The sequence below is a fragment of the Sinocyclocheilus grahami genome, unplaced genomic scaffold (assembly GCF_001515645.1).
Source record: "Sinocyclocheilus grahami isolate Dianchi unplaced genomic scaffold, SAMN03320097.WGS_v1.1 scaffold1409.1, whole genome shotgun sequence".
NCBI lineage: Eukaryota > Metazoa > Chordata > Actinopteri > Cypriniformes > Cyprinidae > Sinocyclocheilus > Sinocyclocheilus grahami.
This window is the reverse complement of record NW_015506588.1, coordinates 368,156-383,788: the sequence shown is the minus strand read 5'-3', so window position 1 is coordinate 383,788 and position 15,633 is coordinate 368,156. Positions and strand designations below refer to the sequence as shown.

Here is a 15,633-nt window from a genome sequence, read left to right as displayed (position 1 = left end):
ATAGATAGATAGATAGATAGATAGATAGATAGATAGATAGATAGATAGATAGATAGATAGATAGATAGATAGATAGATAGATAGATAGATAGATAGATAGATAGATAGATAGATCTATTTTCCCCTTTCATCAAGCAGACCAAACAGGTCAAATAATAGGTTCCTCATGGAAATGCTGAAATTTACAGAGTGGAGTTTACAAAGGTTGCAGCTGTTTGTAATGTACATAGAGATTTTAAATAGTGCAGGGAAGCATGTTTAAAATGCATTAAATTGCATTATAAAATCTAATGCACCGTTTTTATAGCAACAGAATCCTATAAAACTAACTAAGTGTTGATGCTGTGGTTATGATCAATGTTAAATGATTGTCTTCAGTCAGAGAACACAGAGGTGAAAATGGTTCTTTTTTTCTGAAGCAAGCCCTCTTTAAATTACATAAAATTGTCTAGCATGTTGCCATGGCAACAACAATACCCTCTTATTTAGAGCCATTTAAATCGACCGAATGTCAGGGTAGGGGATAAGGCGAGGACTCACTGATGCAGGAGTTGGGATTTTATTAATAAAAAAACAAAAAAAAACAACAACAAAAACTACCCTGTGGGGGAAAAACAGGCTGGCACGACAAGACAAGGCAAGGCAAGGCAGGATCAGGACAAGGCTGACAGGACACAACAGCATGTATGCGATGTACGATGACAAACTTGCATGGGACTGCAAACACAAGGAGAATAAATAGGGAGCAAATGAGGAGGGTAACGAGGGAAACACAAGTGGGGAAAATTAACCAATAGTCAGGTAACAAGATGGGTGGGGTCAAGACAATTGACATGAGAGCACATGGCACACAGGAAACAAAGACAAAAGCCATGTGCTCACACAAAACAAAAAAACAAGCACATGGCCAGCAAAACAATCACAAGCCATGTGCTTGAACAAAACAAGACACGAACACGCAGCTAATGAGAATACTCATAAGCCAAGAAGTAAGTTTACACAAGACAAGACTCATAAGTTCACACAAGACAAGACAGCACGCAGCCAGCGAAAACCAAGCTGCGTGCTACACAGCACAAGACAAATCAGGACATGAAAGCATGCAGTCAATAACACGAGCTGAGTGCAACAACAACACAAGACAACAAGAAAAGCACGAGGTTTGTGTTCGGCCACATGCTTTTCTTGTTGTCTTGTGTTGTTGTTGTATTCAGCTCGTGTTATCGGCTGCATGCTTTCATGTCCTGTTTAGTCTTGTGCTACACGAAACACAACACACGTGGACAGAAGAGCGCACGGCCGAGCAAACTTGAGACCGCACGCTCCCACAACAAGACAGAACATGGAGCGTGAGTGTCCGGACCCCGACACGAAACCAAAACTCAACAAGACATGAGTGCCGGAATCCAAACACCATGCTCCAACATGAAACAAGGAAACAGGACACTCTCGAAGCCTCGCGCTCACATGAAAACAATGACATGATGGGAGTGGTCAGGGCTCCGTCACAAAATCATGAATAACACTAGACTGAAGTGACAGAACCCTGACCCCAAAGGCAAACACGGCTGTCTTCGGCTCGCTGCTATTGTAACGGGACAAAATGTTTGTATGAATGCTTTGACAGTCTCTTATTCACAATATCCCAAAATCTATTCTCTTCTGTTTTGATGAAAGAAGTAGAAATAAAGAGGCAGAGATGTGCACCTTGTAGAAAAAACATGTCTAACCAATTAAGAAAAAAACTGCAAATTGCCTCTAATGTTACTAATGCAACCAATTACAAATCCTTTGAAAACAATCTGCTTGATCCGGCCTCTCAGCAGAACATTGAACACTTCAAAGGTAACATCAATGACTCACATCACTTTATGTCCCGAGAGGCCATTTACATTTTCAAATACATTTACTTCTATTTCCAAGACTCATCCCAAGGGGTTTGGATGGGTGGGTGGATAGACTTGATTTCCCTGATTATGCATAAAGCTCAAACATCTGCAGAACATCTCGGTTACGTATGTAACCCTCGTTCCCTGAAGGACTGAACAGAGACATCACGTTGGTGACCGACGAATTGGGATCTCGCTTAGAGAGACCAATCCAATTAGAGTGTAAACTAAATGAGCCAATGCACATTGGCGTGCATCCAGCTGCCGCTGATCACAGCGTGAGCATAAAAAGGCAGCCGGTGCAACGCATACCAGGTTTTCGTTGAGGAGCCAAGCCAGTGACCCAACCGCTCAGCAGTGGTACAGCAGCCGTGGCGACGGGACGTGACGTCTCCGTTCCTTCCTTTAGGGAACGAAGGTTACATACGTAACCGAGACATTCCCTTTCAGTCGGTCACTCTTGACGTCACGTCGGTGACCGACAAATTGGGATCTCGCTTAGAGAGACCAAGCCAATTAGAGTGTAAACTAAATGAGTCAATGCACATTGGCGTGCATCCAGCTGCCGCTGATCACAGCGTGAGCATAAAAAGGCAGCCGGTGCAACGCATACCAGGTTTTCGTTGAGGAGCCAAGCCAGTGACCCAACCGCTCAGCAGTGGTACAGCAGCCGTGGCGACGGGACGTGACGTCTCCGTTCCTTCCTTTAGGGAACGAAGGTTACATACGTAACCGAGACATTCCCTTTCAGTCGGTCACTCTTGACGTCACGTCGGTGACCGACAAATTGAGATCACTACCAAAGTACCATGGATGCTGCCCCTTCCAGTGTCCTCACTGTCACGGTTGTCGTAGCACTACCCACTCAGTGAGATTGGATAACACTGGGAAAACTTACCCGAACCACTTGTAACAGGAAAGTTGCGGAAGCCCCATCCTTCCCGAAGGAGGCTTCGGAAGCACTTACACATATGAACAACCATTTAGGTGCATATGGAAGATTAGAGGTGATTATAACCCTCTTGGAAATGGCAGAAGTCTGCCGGGGAAACACGGGCTTACACATATGGGATCCACTTAGGTCTCTACATATGGAACCCAGCCCTCTACCGGTTCTCACGGATTCATCAAGTGGGGTCCTGGCACCGGATGTTTCACCACGTCTGGCTGCCGAGGGGATGGAGGAGCTCAACAGGGTCTACAGTACGGACACTCTAGAGCAGTTTTAGCAAGATGACACGAAACCGGTTATCGGCTGCATGCTTTCATGTCCTGTTTAGTCTTGTGCTACACGAAACACAACACACGTGGACAGAAGAGCGCACGGCCGAGCAAACTTGAGACCGCACGCTCCCACAACAAGACAGAACATGGAGCGTGAGTGTCCGGACCCCGACACGAAACCAAAACTCAACAAGACATGAGTGCCGGAATCCAAACACCATGCTCCAACATGAAACAAGGAAACAGGACACTCTCGAAGCCTCGCGCTCACATGAAAACAATGACATGATGGGAGTGGTCAGGGCTCCGTCACAAAATCATGAATAACACTAGACTGAAGTGACAGAACCCTGACCCCAAAGGCAAACACGGCTGTCTTCGGCTCGCTGCTATTGTAACGGGACAAAATGTTTGTATGAATGCTTTGACAGTCTCTTATTCACAATATCCCAAAATCTATTCTCTTCTGTTTTGATGAAAGAAGTAGAAATAAAGAGGCAGAGATGTGCACCTTGTAGAAAAAACATGTCTAACCAATTAAGAAAAAAACTGCAAATTGCCTCTAATGTTACTAATGCAACCAATTACAAATCCTTTGAAAACAATCTGCTTGATCCGGCCTCTCAGCAGAACATTGAACACTTCAAAGGTAACATCAATGACTCACATCACTTTATGTCCCGAGAGGCCATTTACATTTTCAAATACATTTACTTCTATTTCCAAGACTCATCCCAAGGGGTTTGGATGGGTGGGTGGATAGACTTGATTTCCCTGATTATGCATAAAGCTCAAACATCTGCAGAACATCTCGGTTACGTATGTAACCCTCGTTCCCTGAAGGACTGAACAGAGACATCACGTTGGTGACCGACGAATTGGGATCTCGCTTAGAGAGACCAATCCAATTAGAGTGTAAACTAAATGAGCCAATGCACATTGGCGTGCATCCAGCTGCCGCTGATCACAGCGTGAGCATAAAAAGGCAGCCGGTGCAACGCATACCAGGTTTTCGTTGAGGAGCCAAGCCAGTGACCCAACCGCTCAGCAGTGGTACAGCAGCCGTGGCGACGGGACGTGACGTCTCCGTTCCTTCCTTTAGGGAACGAAGGTTACATACGTAACCGAGACATTCCCTTTCAGTCGGTCACTCTTGACGTCACGTCGGTGACCGACAAATTGAGATCACTACCAAAGTACCATGGATGCTGCCCCTTCCAGTGTCCTCACTGTCACGGTTGTCGTAGCACTACCCACTCAGTGAGATTGGATAACACTGGGAAAACTTACCCGAACCACTTGTAACAGGAAAGTTGCGGAAGCCCCATCCTTCCCGAAGGAGGCTTCGGAAGCACTTACACATATGAACAACCATTTAGGTGCATATGGAAGATTAGAGGTGATTATAACCCTCTTGGAAATGGCAGAAGTCTGCCGGGGAAACACGGGCTTACACATATGGGATCCACTTAGGTCTCTACATATGGAACCCAGCCCTCTACCGGTTCTCACGGATTCATCAAGTGGGGTCCTGGCACCGGATGTTTCACCACGTCTGGCTGCCGAGGGGATGGAGGAGCTCAACAGGGTCTACAGTACGGACACTCTAGAGCAGTTTTAGCAAGATGACACGAAACCGGGGCCTCTCAGTGCCTCTACCTGTTTGAGGTGAGAACACAGAAGGATACCTGCTCCAAACGAAGGCTATAGAATCTAGTGAACGTGTTGGGGGTCGCACAGCCCACAACTCTACAAATATCTGTCAGCGAGGCACCACGAGCCAGCGCCCAAGAGGTTGCAACCTGAGCAGGCAGGGCACACCCTGTTCCTGATAAGCCAGGGGGATTGCATCCACTACCCAGTGGGCCATCCTCTGCTTAGAGATGGCCTTCCCCTTCTGCCGGCCTCTGTAACAGACAAAGAGCTGATTTGAGGTCCTAAAGCTTTGTGTCCGGTCTACATACCATCTCAAGGCTTGGACGAGACAAAGCAAAGCTAGGGCTGGATCTGCCTCCTCCGGGGGCAGCGCTTGCAGGTTCACTACCTGATACCTGAAGGGGGTAGTAGGAACCAGCCGGTCCAAACTATAGAAACGAATCGTCGACCGAAATGTGTGCAGGTCCCCTATCCTGGCCAGTGCAAGCAGGAGCAGAATTGTCATTGATAGAAACTTCAGCTCAACTGACTAAAAAGGCCTAAATGGAGACAGGTCCCAAGAGGGTATAGAGGGGTCTGTGGAAGGCACCACGAGCCAGCGCCCAAGAGGTTGCAACCTGAGCAGGCAGGGCACACCCTGTTCCTGATAAGCCAGGGGGATTGCATCCACTACCCAGTGGGCCATCCTCTGCTTAGAGATGGCCTTCCCCTTCTGCCGGCCTCTGTAACAGACAAAGAGCTGATTTGAGGTCCTAAAGCTTTGTGTCCGGTCTACATACCATCTCAAGGCTTGGACGAGACAAAGCAAAGCTAGGGCTGGATCTGCCTCCTCCGGGGGCAGCGCTTGCAGGTTCACTACCTGATACCTGAAGGGGGTAGTAGGAACCAGCCGGTCCAAACTATAGAAACGAATCGTCGATCGAAATGTGTGCAGGTCCCCTATCCTGGCCAGTGCAAGCAGGAGCAGAATTGTCATTGATAGAAACTTCAGCTCAACTGACTAAAAAGGCCTAAATGGGCCTTGGTGTAGTGCTTTGAGCACTAGAGACAGGTCCCAAGAGGGTATAGAGGGGTCTGTGGAGGATTTAACCTTCTCGCCCCCTAAGAAACCTGATGACCAGGTCATGCTTCCCTACCGATTTCCCTTCCACGGGGTCATGGTTAGCAGCAATCGCAGCGACATAGACTTTAAGGGTGGAGGGAAATAGCCTTTGCTCCAACCCTTGCTGGAAAAAGTAAAGCACAATCCTGATCGGGCATCTCCGGGGGTCTTCTCGGCGAGAAGAACACCACTCGATGAACAGGTTCCACTTCAAGGCGTAAGTGTGTCTCGTAGACGGTGCTCTTGCCGAAGTGATGGTGTCAACTACCTCCTGGGGTAGGTCACCTAGAACCTCCGCGTCCCATCCAGGGACCAGACATGAAGTTTCCAGAGGTCTGGACGCGGGTGCCACAGGGTGCCCCATCTCTGAGTCAGTAGATCCTTCCTCTCAGAGGAATCTGCCAGGGAGGGGCTGTCATGAGGAGCACTTGGGAAACAGGTCCAAGTGGGCCAATACGGCCCCACAAGCAGGACCTGCTCCTCATTCTTCCTGACCTTGCACAGCGTCTGTGCGAGAAGGCTCATTGTGGAATTTTTTTTTTACCATCTGGGGATGGAGTCTCCGGGGAGCGCAGCTCGTGACAGCTTGTCGGCTGCACGGTTGTGCAGGCCCGGAATTTAAATGGCATGAAGCGACCTCAGATGCTTCTGACTCCAGAGGAGGAGGTGGCAGGCGAGTTGCGACATGCGACGGGAGCATAGACCACCTTGTCGGTTGATGTACGCAACGGTCGCAGTGTTGTCCGTGCGGACCAGCACACGTGCTTGCCTCGTAAGCGCCCTCTGAGACGGTTCAAGGCAAGGCATACTGCTAACAACTCTAGGTGGTTGATGTGCCCGTCCAAACCCCCGACACTGATCCTTTGCACAACTGATCCTGAGACTGCGCTAGTTTGAGCCAGTTATCGAGGTAGTTGAGAATGCTAATGCCCTGCTCTCTCAGGGGAACAAGGGCTGCTTCCGCAACTTTCGTGAAGATACGGGAGGTCAGGGATAGCCCGGAGGGCAGGACCTTGTACTGATATGCTCGTCCTTTGAATATGAACTGCAGCAATGGTCTGTGGTGCGGAAGGATCAACAAATAAAAGTAAGCGTCCTTCAGGTCAATCGCTGCAAAAAAATCTCATGGTCGGATGTACCCGAAGATGCGTTTCTGCGTCAACATCTTGAACGGTAACCGATGAACGGCCCGCTTCAAGACACGCAGGTCAAGACTGATGTGAAGCGGATGCCGCTGAACTTGGGGGGACGCCAGGTGAACTGAATCGCATAGCCGAGTCTGATGGTCCGCAGGAGCCACAAGACATTCGGGTAGCAAGGCTCCCAGATACTGTACAAGCTGGACCAGTGGGACCACTGACGTACCCGCAGTGGGGCAGTGAGGTGGAAAGCAGGGACCCAGTCCATGGGCGGACCGAAGAGGAGTCTGAGTGTGCGGTGCAACGCTTAGGCAGGTTGGTTCCACGGTTTGGCAGAGGGTGCGTGAGTAGGGCCTTTGATGACGCTCTCGAACCACCCGCTGCTGCCTGCTGGCGAGAGAGGAAGACGAGTGTGGTCTGGTGTTGCTCCGTCCGCGACTCTCCATGCCCTCTTAGGACCCAGAGACAGAGAAAACCGCTTTCCTGTCGAGATTTTTGGAAACCAGATCATCCACCCGGCGCTCCTCTGGGGGAGGGAGAGGTGCATTCACCATCCCCCAAAGAGCAGTTCCCTCTCTCTCTGGGTCGCCTGTCCTAGGGCCTCTTGCTCTTCCGCTCACCGCCAGGTTTGACGGGGGCCTGGATGGGTGGGGCGGCCTGCCTACACCCAGCTGCATGGTGCCGCTTGCTCGAGGTTGCTGCGGATGCGGATGCGGCGTGGGAGTGGGGGTTGACACAGGGGGTCACCCTCGGCGATGAGGAGGCTGGGGCGCTGCAGCCGGCGGACAGGTGGAGGCAGCAGCTGCCCGCTGGGGCAGGACATGTCGGATCACCTCTGTCTGCTCCTGTGCAGCTGAGAACTGCTGGGGTCCGGGAAAGCATAGCAGTCATTTCCGGATCCAAGGCCGGTCTGGGACACAGGAACCTTGAGGAACCGAACTTGTCGGTGTCCCTCATGTCGGCCAGACATAGCCAGATATGGCGCTCCTGGACCACGAGTGTGGACATCGCACGACCCAGAGAACTCGCAGTGACCTTCATCTCTCGAAGCGTGAGGTCAATTGTGGTTCAGGGCTCTTTCAGGACTTCCAGATTGTGACCACCTTGGTGGAGGTCCCGCAGTGCTTTAGTCTAAAGAACCTGCAGTAACGCCGTAGCGTGTAAGGTGGAGGCAGCTTCTCCACAGGCCACATAAGCATCGCCGGACAGACCAGATGAGTACCTACAGACCCGGGAGGGGAGGCATGGTTTGCTCTGCCGGGTGGAGGCGGTATCAGGACACAACTGCATAGCAACCGACTGCTCCACCGGTGGGACCCCTGTATACCCCCTATACCCACCACCGTTGAGAGTGGTAAGGGAGGAGGAGTTAGCAGGTCGGTTTCCGGCAGAAAAAAGTGCCTTCCACAACCTGGTAAGCCTCCTCATGCACCTCTGGCAAAGGTTGGCACCGGGGCGGGGCGCTAAGAACCAGCGCAGCCCACCCCGAAGAACCAATCGTCGAACCTTGAGGGCTCGGGACACAGTGGAGATTTCCACTTGAGCCCTACCCTCACGGCGGCCCGGGAAAGCATAGCTGTCATTTCCGGATCCAATTCTGGCATTGCTACAGTCCCAGAGGGCAGCAGCGCAGCCGAATCTTCCTCTCCAGAAAGCTCCAGATTGCCAAAGGATACTGCTAGTACACTCCTTGTAGATGGCCCAACACGTTCCTTTGGCAGCTCAACTGGTTGCGGAGTGCAAGAGGAGCGATGGTCCCCCGAGGGTTGGTTCCCTGGAGGGTTTCCATCACTGAAGTAGCCCCCACCTGACTGCCGCCATGACAAGAACTAGATTGAGGCAGAGGGAATGGAGCTCCGCCTATTTTGAGGTAACGGCGCTTGGCCTGCAACTCTACATTGTGAATTAATGATGGGCACAAGCTAGACACATCAGACATGGTTCAAAAAGGGCTTCGTTTCAAAGGGTGCGCCAAAGAACCCGTCATTCAATACAGGAAACAAGGCCAAAATCCACAGCCACCACTTTGATCATATTATTAAACAGCAGGGCAATGCACCATTTGATCGGTTGCTTTAACCACAATGTGTTAAGTTGAATATAATTACAAATAAAGACATTGGCAAAAACAGTTTGAAACAACGTGTTGCATTAAAACTGACCTATAGTAACTACACTGGAGTTGTTCCAAGAGTCAATGATGCTTGAACTTCACAGAAATCTTCTTATTTATGTCAAGTACTTTATTAAATATATTGGAGGAACCCAAGCCATATCTATAATAGAGAATAGAATATCAAAGTAATTTTAAGCAACACCAACAGCCCATTTCAACATGGTAAAAAAACGCCTAACATTGCATAACAATACCCTGGCAACTACCCACAACACCTTAGCATTGGGGCAGAGAGAAAAGAAAGTGTATATTAATTAGGCATATTAATAGTCGTGCTGTCCTAACAAGCATCACTGAGATGCAGTGCCTGTGAAATAAAAACTACCTCATGAAAATTTGAAAAAAAAAAAATGATCCTTTGACTTCACAAATGCATAAAATGTTCGGCAAGGCTGCATTTATTTGATCCAAAATGTTAAATTGTCAAATATTATTACAATTTAAAATAACTTTTTTCTATTTTCTCTCTCTCTCTCTATATATATATATATATATTAATGCAACAAAATGCTGAATTTTCAGCAGCCATTACTCAAATTTTTGTTTGAAATAATATTGTTTCTTTCTCTCTCTCTCTCTCCCTTGTAACAATGAAAAAGTATTCGCTGTCAAATATCTTACTGACTCCAGACATTTGAACAGTAGTGTAAAAAAGGTTTACATTAATGTATTAACAACAGTGTACAACATTTTTAACAGTGTAAATATTCTACTGCCCATTGCTAATTAGTGTTTTATTTTACATTAATGTTAATTTATGCAGATAAAGGTGTTAAAATGTGTAAAATGCCTATGCACAAATTTCATTGCTATACACTGTTATTTCATGTTAGCCACTGCATTAACTAATGCTACCTATAGAATCATATTTTCTCTCTCTCTCTCCCTTGTAACAATGAAAAAGTATTCGCTGTCAAATATCTTACTGACTCCAGACATTTGAACAGTAGTGTAAAAAAGGTTTACATTAATGTATTAACAACAGTGTACAACATTTTTAACAGTGTAAATATTCTACTGCCCATTGCTAATTAGTGTTTTATTTTACATTAATGTTAATTTATGCAGATAAAGGTGTTAAAATGTGTAAAATGCCTATGCACAAATTTCATTGCTATGCACTGTTATTTCATGTTAGCCACTGCATTAACTAATGCTACCTATAGAATCATATTACAACTTTTTGCAAATAACTTGAGCAATGATGCAAGCACCATTTTATATTGATTCTCCAGTTTTTAAGAATCCAGTCAATAAATCCACTTCATCAAGCAGGCTTTTACAAACTACATATCTGCAAAAAGCCAGGCATTTTAAACGAATTGCATGTAATTATCATGGTATTGTATGTGCAAAAGGTTATCATGGTATATAGCATAGTACTATGGTATTACCATCAAATGTCATATCTGTATCATTGTACTTTGGGAGAATTATGAAAATCCAACAGTAAGCTTTAATAAAAAAAAAAAAAAAAACATGCTTTGAGGATATTTGAAAAAGTTTGCAATTTAGTTCATATTAGTCTCAAATTAAACTATGCATTACGTCACTTCTGCAATTTGATGAGCTGAAATTAAACTTTCTCAGAAGGTTGTTGTGCATAACCATACAAGCAGTTGTGTGACTATAAAAAAATGAACAACATTATTAAATTAAAGAATACAAATAATACACATTAAATACGAGGTGTATATCATTTTATGTTCCAGTACTGGCAAATTCAAATTACTGCACGATTCAGGTGTAATAACACAACTACATTAGTAAATTCAAAACAACACACTTTTTTTCTGGATAATTACTGCTGAAAGACATAACTAATGTTTATCCGAGCAGGCACCGGACATCTATGTAACGTCAGGTTGGCGTTGGACATGACGTCAGACAGACATTGCGTTTTGGTTGAAAATGAAAATCGGGTTAACGTCAATATATGACGTTAAGCTGACGTTGACAACATTGGATTTTGGTTACACACCCTAAAAACAACAAAAAACGTCAGCTGATGTCGGTATTGGACATAAATTTAACATTGACATTAGACGTTGAATTTACATTGAATTTTGGTCACCCAACGTCAATTTAACCAAATATCAACGTTGTGTGCCTGCTGGGATTATTCATCAATACATAGTACAGTATGGTGCAATATAAAGCGACCTCACTGTTAGAACACTGTAACCCATTACAGAGGCAGACCATCTCTTTCCTGCTAAAGCCTGTGTGTCTGAATACAGATCTGGTATCTGAACTTGCTAATCTTAGCAGGACACAGTCAATCCACATTAGTAGTCACATCCACCCCCACCCCCCATACCTGTCTTGCCACAAAAACTCTGTCCTGACCTACTGCTGAAATAAAGTCTCTTATGTAACACTCGTCTTATCCCATTTCCACAACGCTCACCTTTATACATGTCTGTTCTCAAGCAGTCAAACAACACAAAGGTCACTAAGATTACTGTAGGCCTAATGTAATTTTAAAAGAGAGATTCACCCTGACGTTTCACAGCTTTGAGAAATGTTCTGTCTGTGTCTTCCAATTTAAATGCGCCCCTAAACACAGAGGTGTTGATACTAATTATTACCAACATAATTTGCTAATCCTCTATAAACAGATTTCCACTGCTTTCATACGTACCCCATCAGCCCACACTGTGATGGTAGCAATAAATCTATAATGTGATAATGATTTAGCATTCAGTACACTTTTCCCTGATTTACAAACACATTAGCATATGCATGTTTTCCGGCTGCTAAAATAATAACTGTGATTGATTATGGCATTTAAAAGTATTTTGCCGATAATGTCACTAGCCCAATTTAACAAGTGTGTGATATACAAGAAGCTTAAATAAATGAGGCTCACGTGCATGACATGGAACTGAACTTCACCTCTAGCACTAGCCATAGCTGGTCTCCGATCTTGACATCCTTCTTGTAGAACATTCCAAAAAACTTGACGACATTGGGATGGTCTGAGAGAGTTCTGAGGATGTTATATTCAGCTTCAATTTCCTCATCAATGTCCTGAAAGAAACAGATGAATTTAATAGACTTTTAAGAAACACTGGGCAATGGTTCAAACTTCCATTCTCATTTTGGAGTGAACAGAAACATTTCTTAAACTATCCAGTCTTTAATGAAACACAAAGGGAGGCACTGATGCAAAAAAAAGAAGAAAAAAAAAATTGTGAGTCATTTTATCTATTGAACTTAGCGAAACCAGAAAGGCCATGAAATGCCAGCATTAATAAAGCCCTACAGGCCACAACGGTACACTACACTTGGGGGATATATTGAAATAATATTTGTTGGCTTCCATGTCGTCCAATGTCGGAAAATTACTGTTTACCGATTGAACCTGGAGGAAAAACAACCTCAGAGTGTAGAATTTTAATGGATACGGTGCACAGGTCTTTTGTGTGATGCCTTTTGGCTTCAAAAGTGCTCCACATTTCTATTACTACACATGATTACTGCATTTCCTGTGCTTGGAAAGCAGTGAAAATAAATATTTGTGAATATCTAAGGTACAATGACCATGGCAGCTGCAGTCTATTAAATTAAGCCTAGATTTATTTGATCTAGATGAGTAATTTTAAATATACTGGCAGCCAAAGGCCATTGAAATACGTTCAAGCCTCCTTTCAAGCCTCCTTTCAGGACCTTGAAAGGGTGAACTGGAGAAACTCTGGTGAAGTAAATGAACACAAATTGCACATTTTCTGAAAATCCATCTCTTCATGATTAGTCTGGGTATGTGCTGTTAGGGGTGCTTTTATTTGGCCCATCACTAAAAGAAAGAGTGTGTGGCGGGAGAAATAACAACAGAAATAGAGAGAGAGAGAGAGACAGAGAGCCTTTTGGCATTATCTGCAGGATATAGATGTTCTGTTCTTAATATGATAGTGGCAAGTAGTTGCTCTCAGTGGTCAGTAATTGCCTGCAGGTCTCTCTTAAGGCATAAACACTCTCACAGGTACACGAAATTGAGAAAATACATGCATATGCACACAAATGTGAACGGACTGAACCTGAAGGGCCTACCATGACTCTGCCCTTAAGCTCAGTTCTGTACAAATCTGACCTTGAGTTTGCTCTGTGTTTAAAAATTTTCGACTCAGGGTTCGGTAAAACAGGACTCAGAAAAATTTAAGGGGGTCTGAATTCTTTCCGTACCCACTGTATATATATATATATATATTGTTTTAGAGCATTGTAGAGGATTCATTTTTAGAATAGTTTCAACTATAAATTTTTAATTGCCATTAAGCATTAAAATCAATAAAGTTCTGCACACATTTAATATTACAACCTACTGTTAGACAAATAAACAATATTATTTTACAGAATTGTGTGGAAAATAAATATATAAACATTCTTTAAATGTTGTGTTCCACAGAATAAATAGTATATAGTCGTAAGCAGTATCTGATCAAAGTATTTTTTCTTTTACCGTATTGACCCGAATATAAGACGATGTTTTTTTCTTGGAAATACATCTGAAAAAACGCGGTCGTCTTATATTCAGGGTCTAGACTTTGACATGTCAATAATACACCCACAATAATAGGTGGTGCCAAATATGCATAAAACGAGTGTGCCATGAAATACGTAATGTAATGCGTGTTGTAAAGATCGTGAGTAAAAACAAAAGAACAAGAAAAGCTTACAGCTGCATGAGTCATGACTGTCACGTTAGCCTGATGGGACCAAACTCCCTTTGTGATTTTAAAACGTAAGACAGTTCCCAGATTTGAAGACTACAGTAAGATTTAACTTCTACTGTTAATAAGACTTTGGTAGGCTACTATTAGTTCGATAGCCTAAATGTTCTAATTCAGATGGGCTACCTTTTTTTTAATGGTATATCAAAAAGTGTATATTTTTAAAATGTGATTGTTGGTACATTTTACCAGTTTTTACCATACTTTCAAAACAAAAGTTAAAATAGGAAAAATATGCAATATGAAAATAATTGAAGACAAAATGTGTTTTACTGAGAAAAGGTACCAAAAGGTACATCTGGAAAAAGGGGGGTCGTCTTATATTTGGGCCAATACGGTAAATACTGTAATTTTTCAGACCAACCCAACTCCTATCCAAACGCATGTCGGCAAAATCAGTCATAAATACTTTTGTTATTTAAAAGTAGTATGAAAAACACATTAATCCCAAACAATAGTTAATCAAACATGAAATTATGTTACTACTGTTAGTACTCGCTGATCTTTTTATTCTGTCTCTCAACCAGACTCACCATTTGTAACCCTACCGGGTGAAAGTTCAACCAGCTCTTTCTCTACTCTAACTGCAATTAAACCCACTTTCAAGATAAAAATTGTAAAATTCAACATGTCACTTACATTCCTTTCTTAAATGGTCGATGAACATTTTGTTGAATAAGTCCATATTGACCCTGTGGAAGCAGTCGTGGCGTGTGAACACTTGTGGAGGAGTTAACCACAGCTAAAGCTAATCTCAGCGAGCCATGCCTGGCACCAGAAACAATGCTAAGCAGCAGAAGATATGTTGGGATTAAGAGGAATTACTCGACTACGCCATGAGCCTTTCCTCATTTAGATACTCATTGATACAGGCGCCAAAGCTAGTACGAACAACTAAGAATATAATGCCAGGGGAACTACCTCGCTAACCCAAAGAAAGTAACTAGATAGAGTAGCTTAGGAAGCATCTTTATCCTTTGTTAGGGGTTTTAATTTACACCAGAGAAAGTTATGTCACGCAGTGTTTTAGTATTTATAAAACTCAATGTTTATTACTGAAATTGCCATCTTTTCTATTAATATGGCACAGATTGGTGTCCTATTACTATTTATTTTCAGTAGCAAGAACTATTAGGTATTTTGGAAGATTCCTAAAAGTTGTAATGCAAAGGAAGTAACAGCATTTCTTTCATTCTTTTTTCATATGGTGGAACCGTGGAAGGACAAATAAAAACAAATCGCATTCCATTGTCTCAATTTTCAGACAAATTGTTGCGCTGGCTGAATTTGTCTAGCTCAAACAATCATCAGTTATTGTGTTAAGAAAATAATCAAACAGAAATGTAAGTTCATCAGCAACTACAAACCAACATTTGGTCCCAAACTAACTAGCCCCCCACTGAGGGATATCATAATTTAGGCTAAATCTGCAATCCTGTTATCTGTCTGTGCTGGTTTAGCATCCAGTTCAGTAAAAAAGCTAAAATGGTGTACTGCACCACACATCTGGATATGCTTGGTTATAATTATTTTCTCCATCATTTGCTGAATTATGGCAACCATAATCACAACAGAATTTACACAAATATCTCTTCTTAATAAAGTTTTGTTAGGAAGGTAAAAGGAAAATAGCAATGATTTTTGTGAATATGGTACAATCTATAACAATCATAATTTGCATACAAAGAAGGTGAGTTTGCCTTAATTTAAATAT

General features: G+C 43.9%; 1 protein-coding gene across 1 annotated transcript in view; it reads right to left on the bottom strand.

The window, feature by feature from the left end:
• LOC107570047 (myosin-IIIa-like) overlaps nucleotides 1-15,633 on the bottom strand; it is a gene marked incomplete at its 3' end in the record, with an annotated part of 90,870 nt that overhangs the window by 40,566 nt on the left and 34,671 nt on the right. Inside the window, exon 5 of the mRNA XM_016256241.1 lies at nucleotides 12,085-12,222. Within this exon, the coding sequence (XP_016111727.1) occupies nucleotides 12,085-12,222 (138 nt within the window). The remainder of the gene's footprint in view (nucleotides 1-12,084; nucleotides 12,223-15,633) is intronic.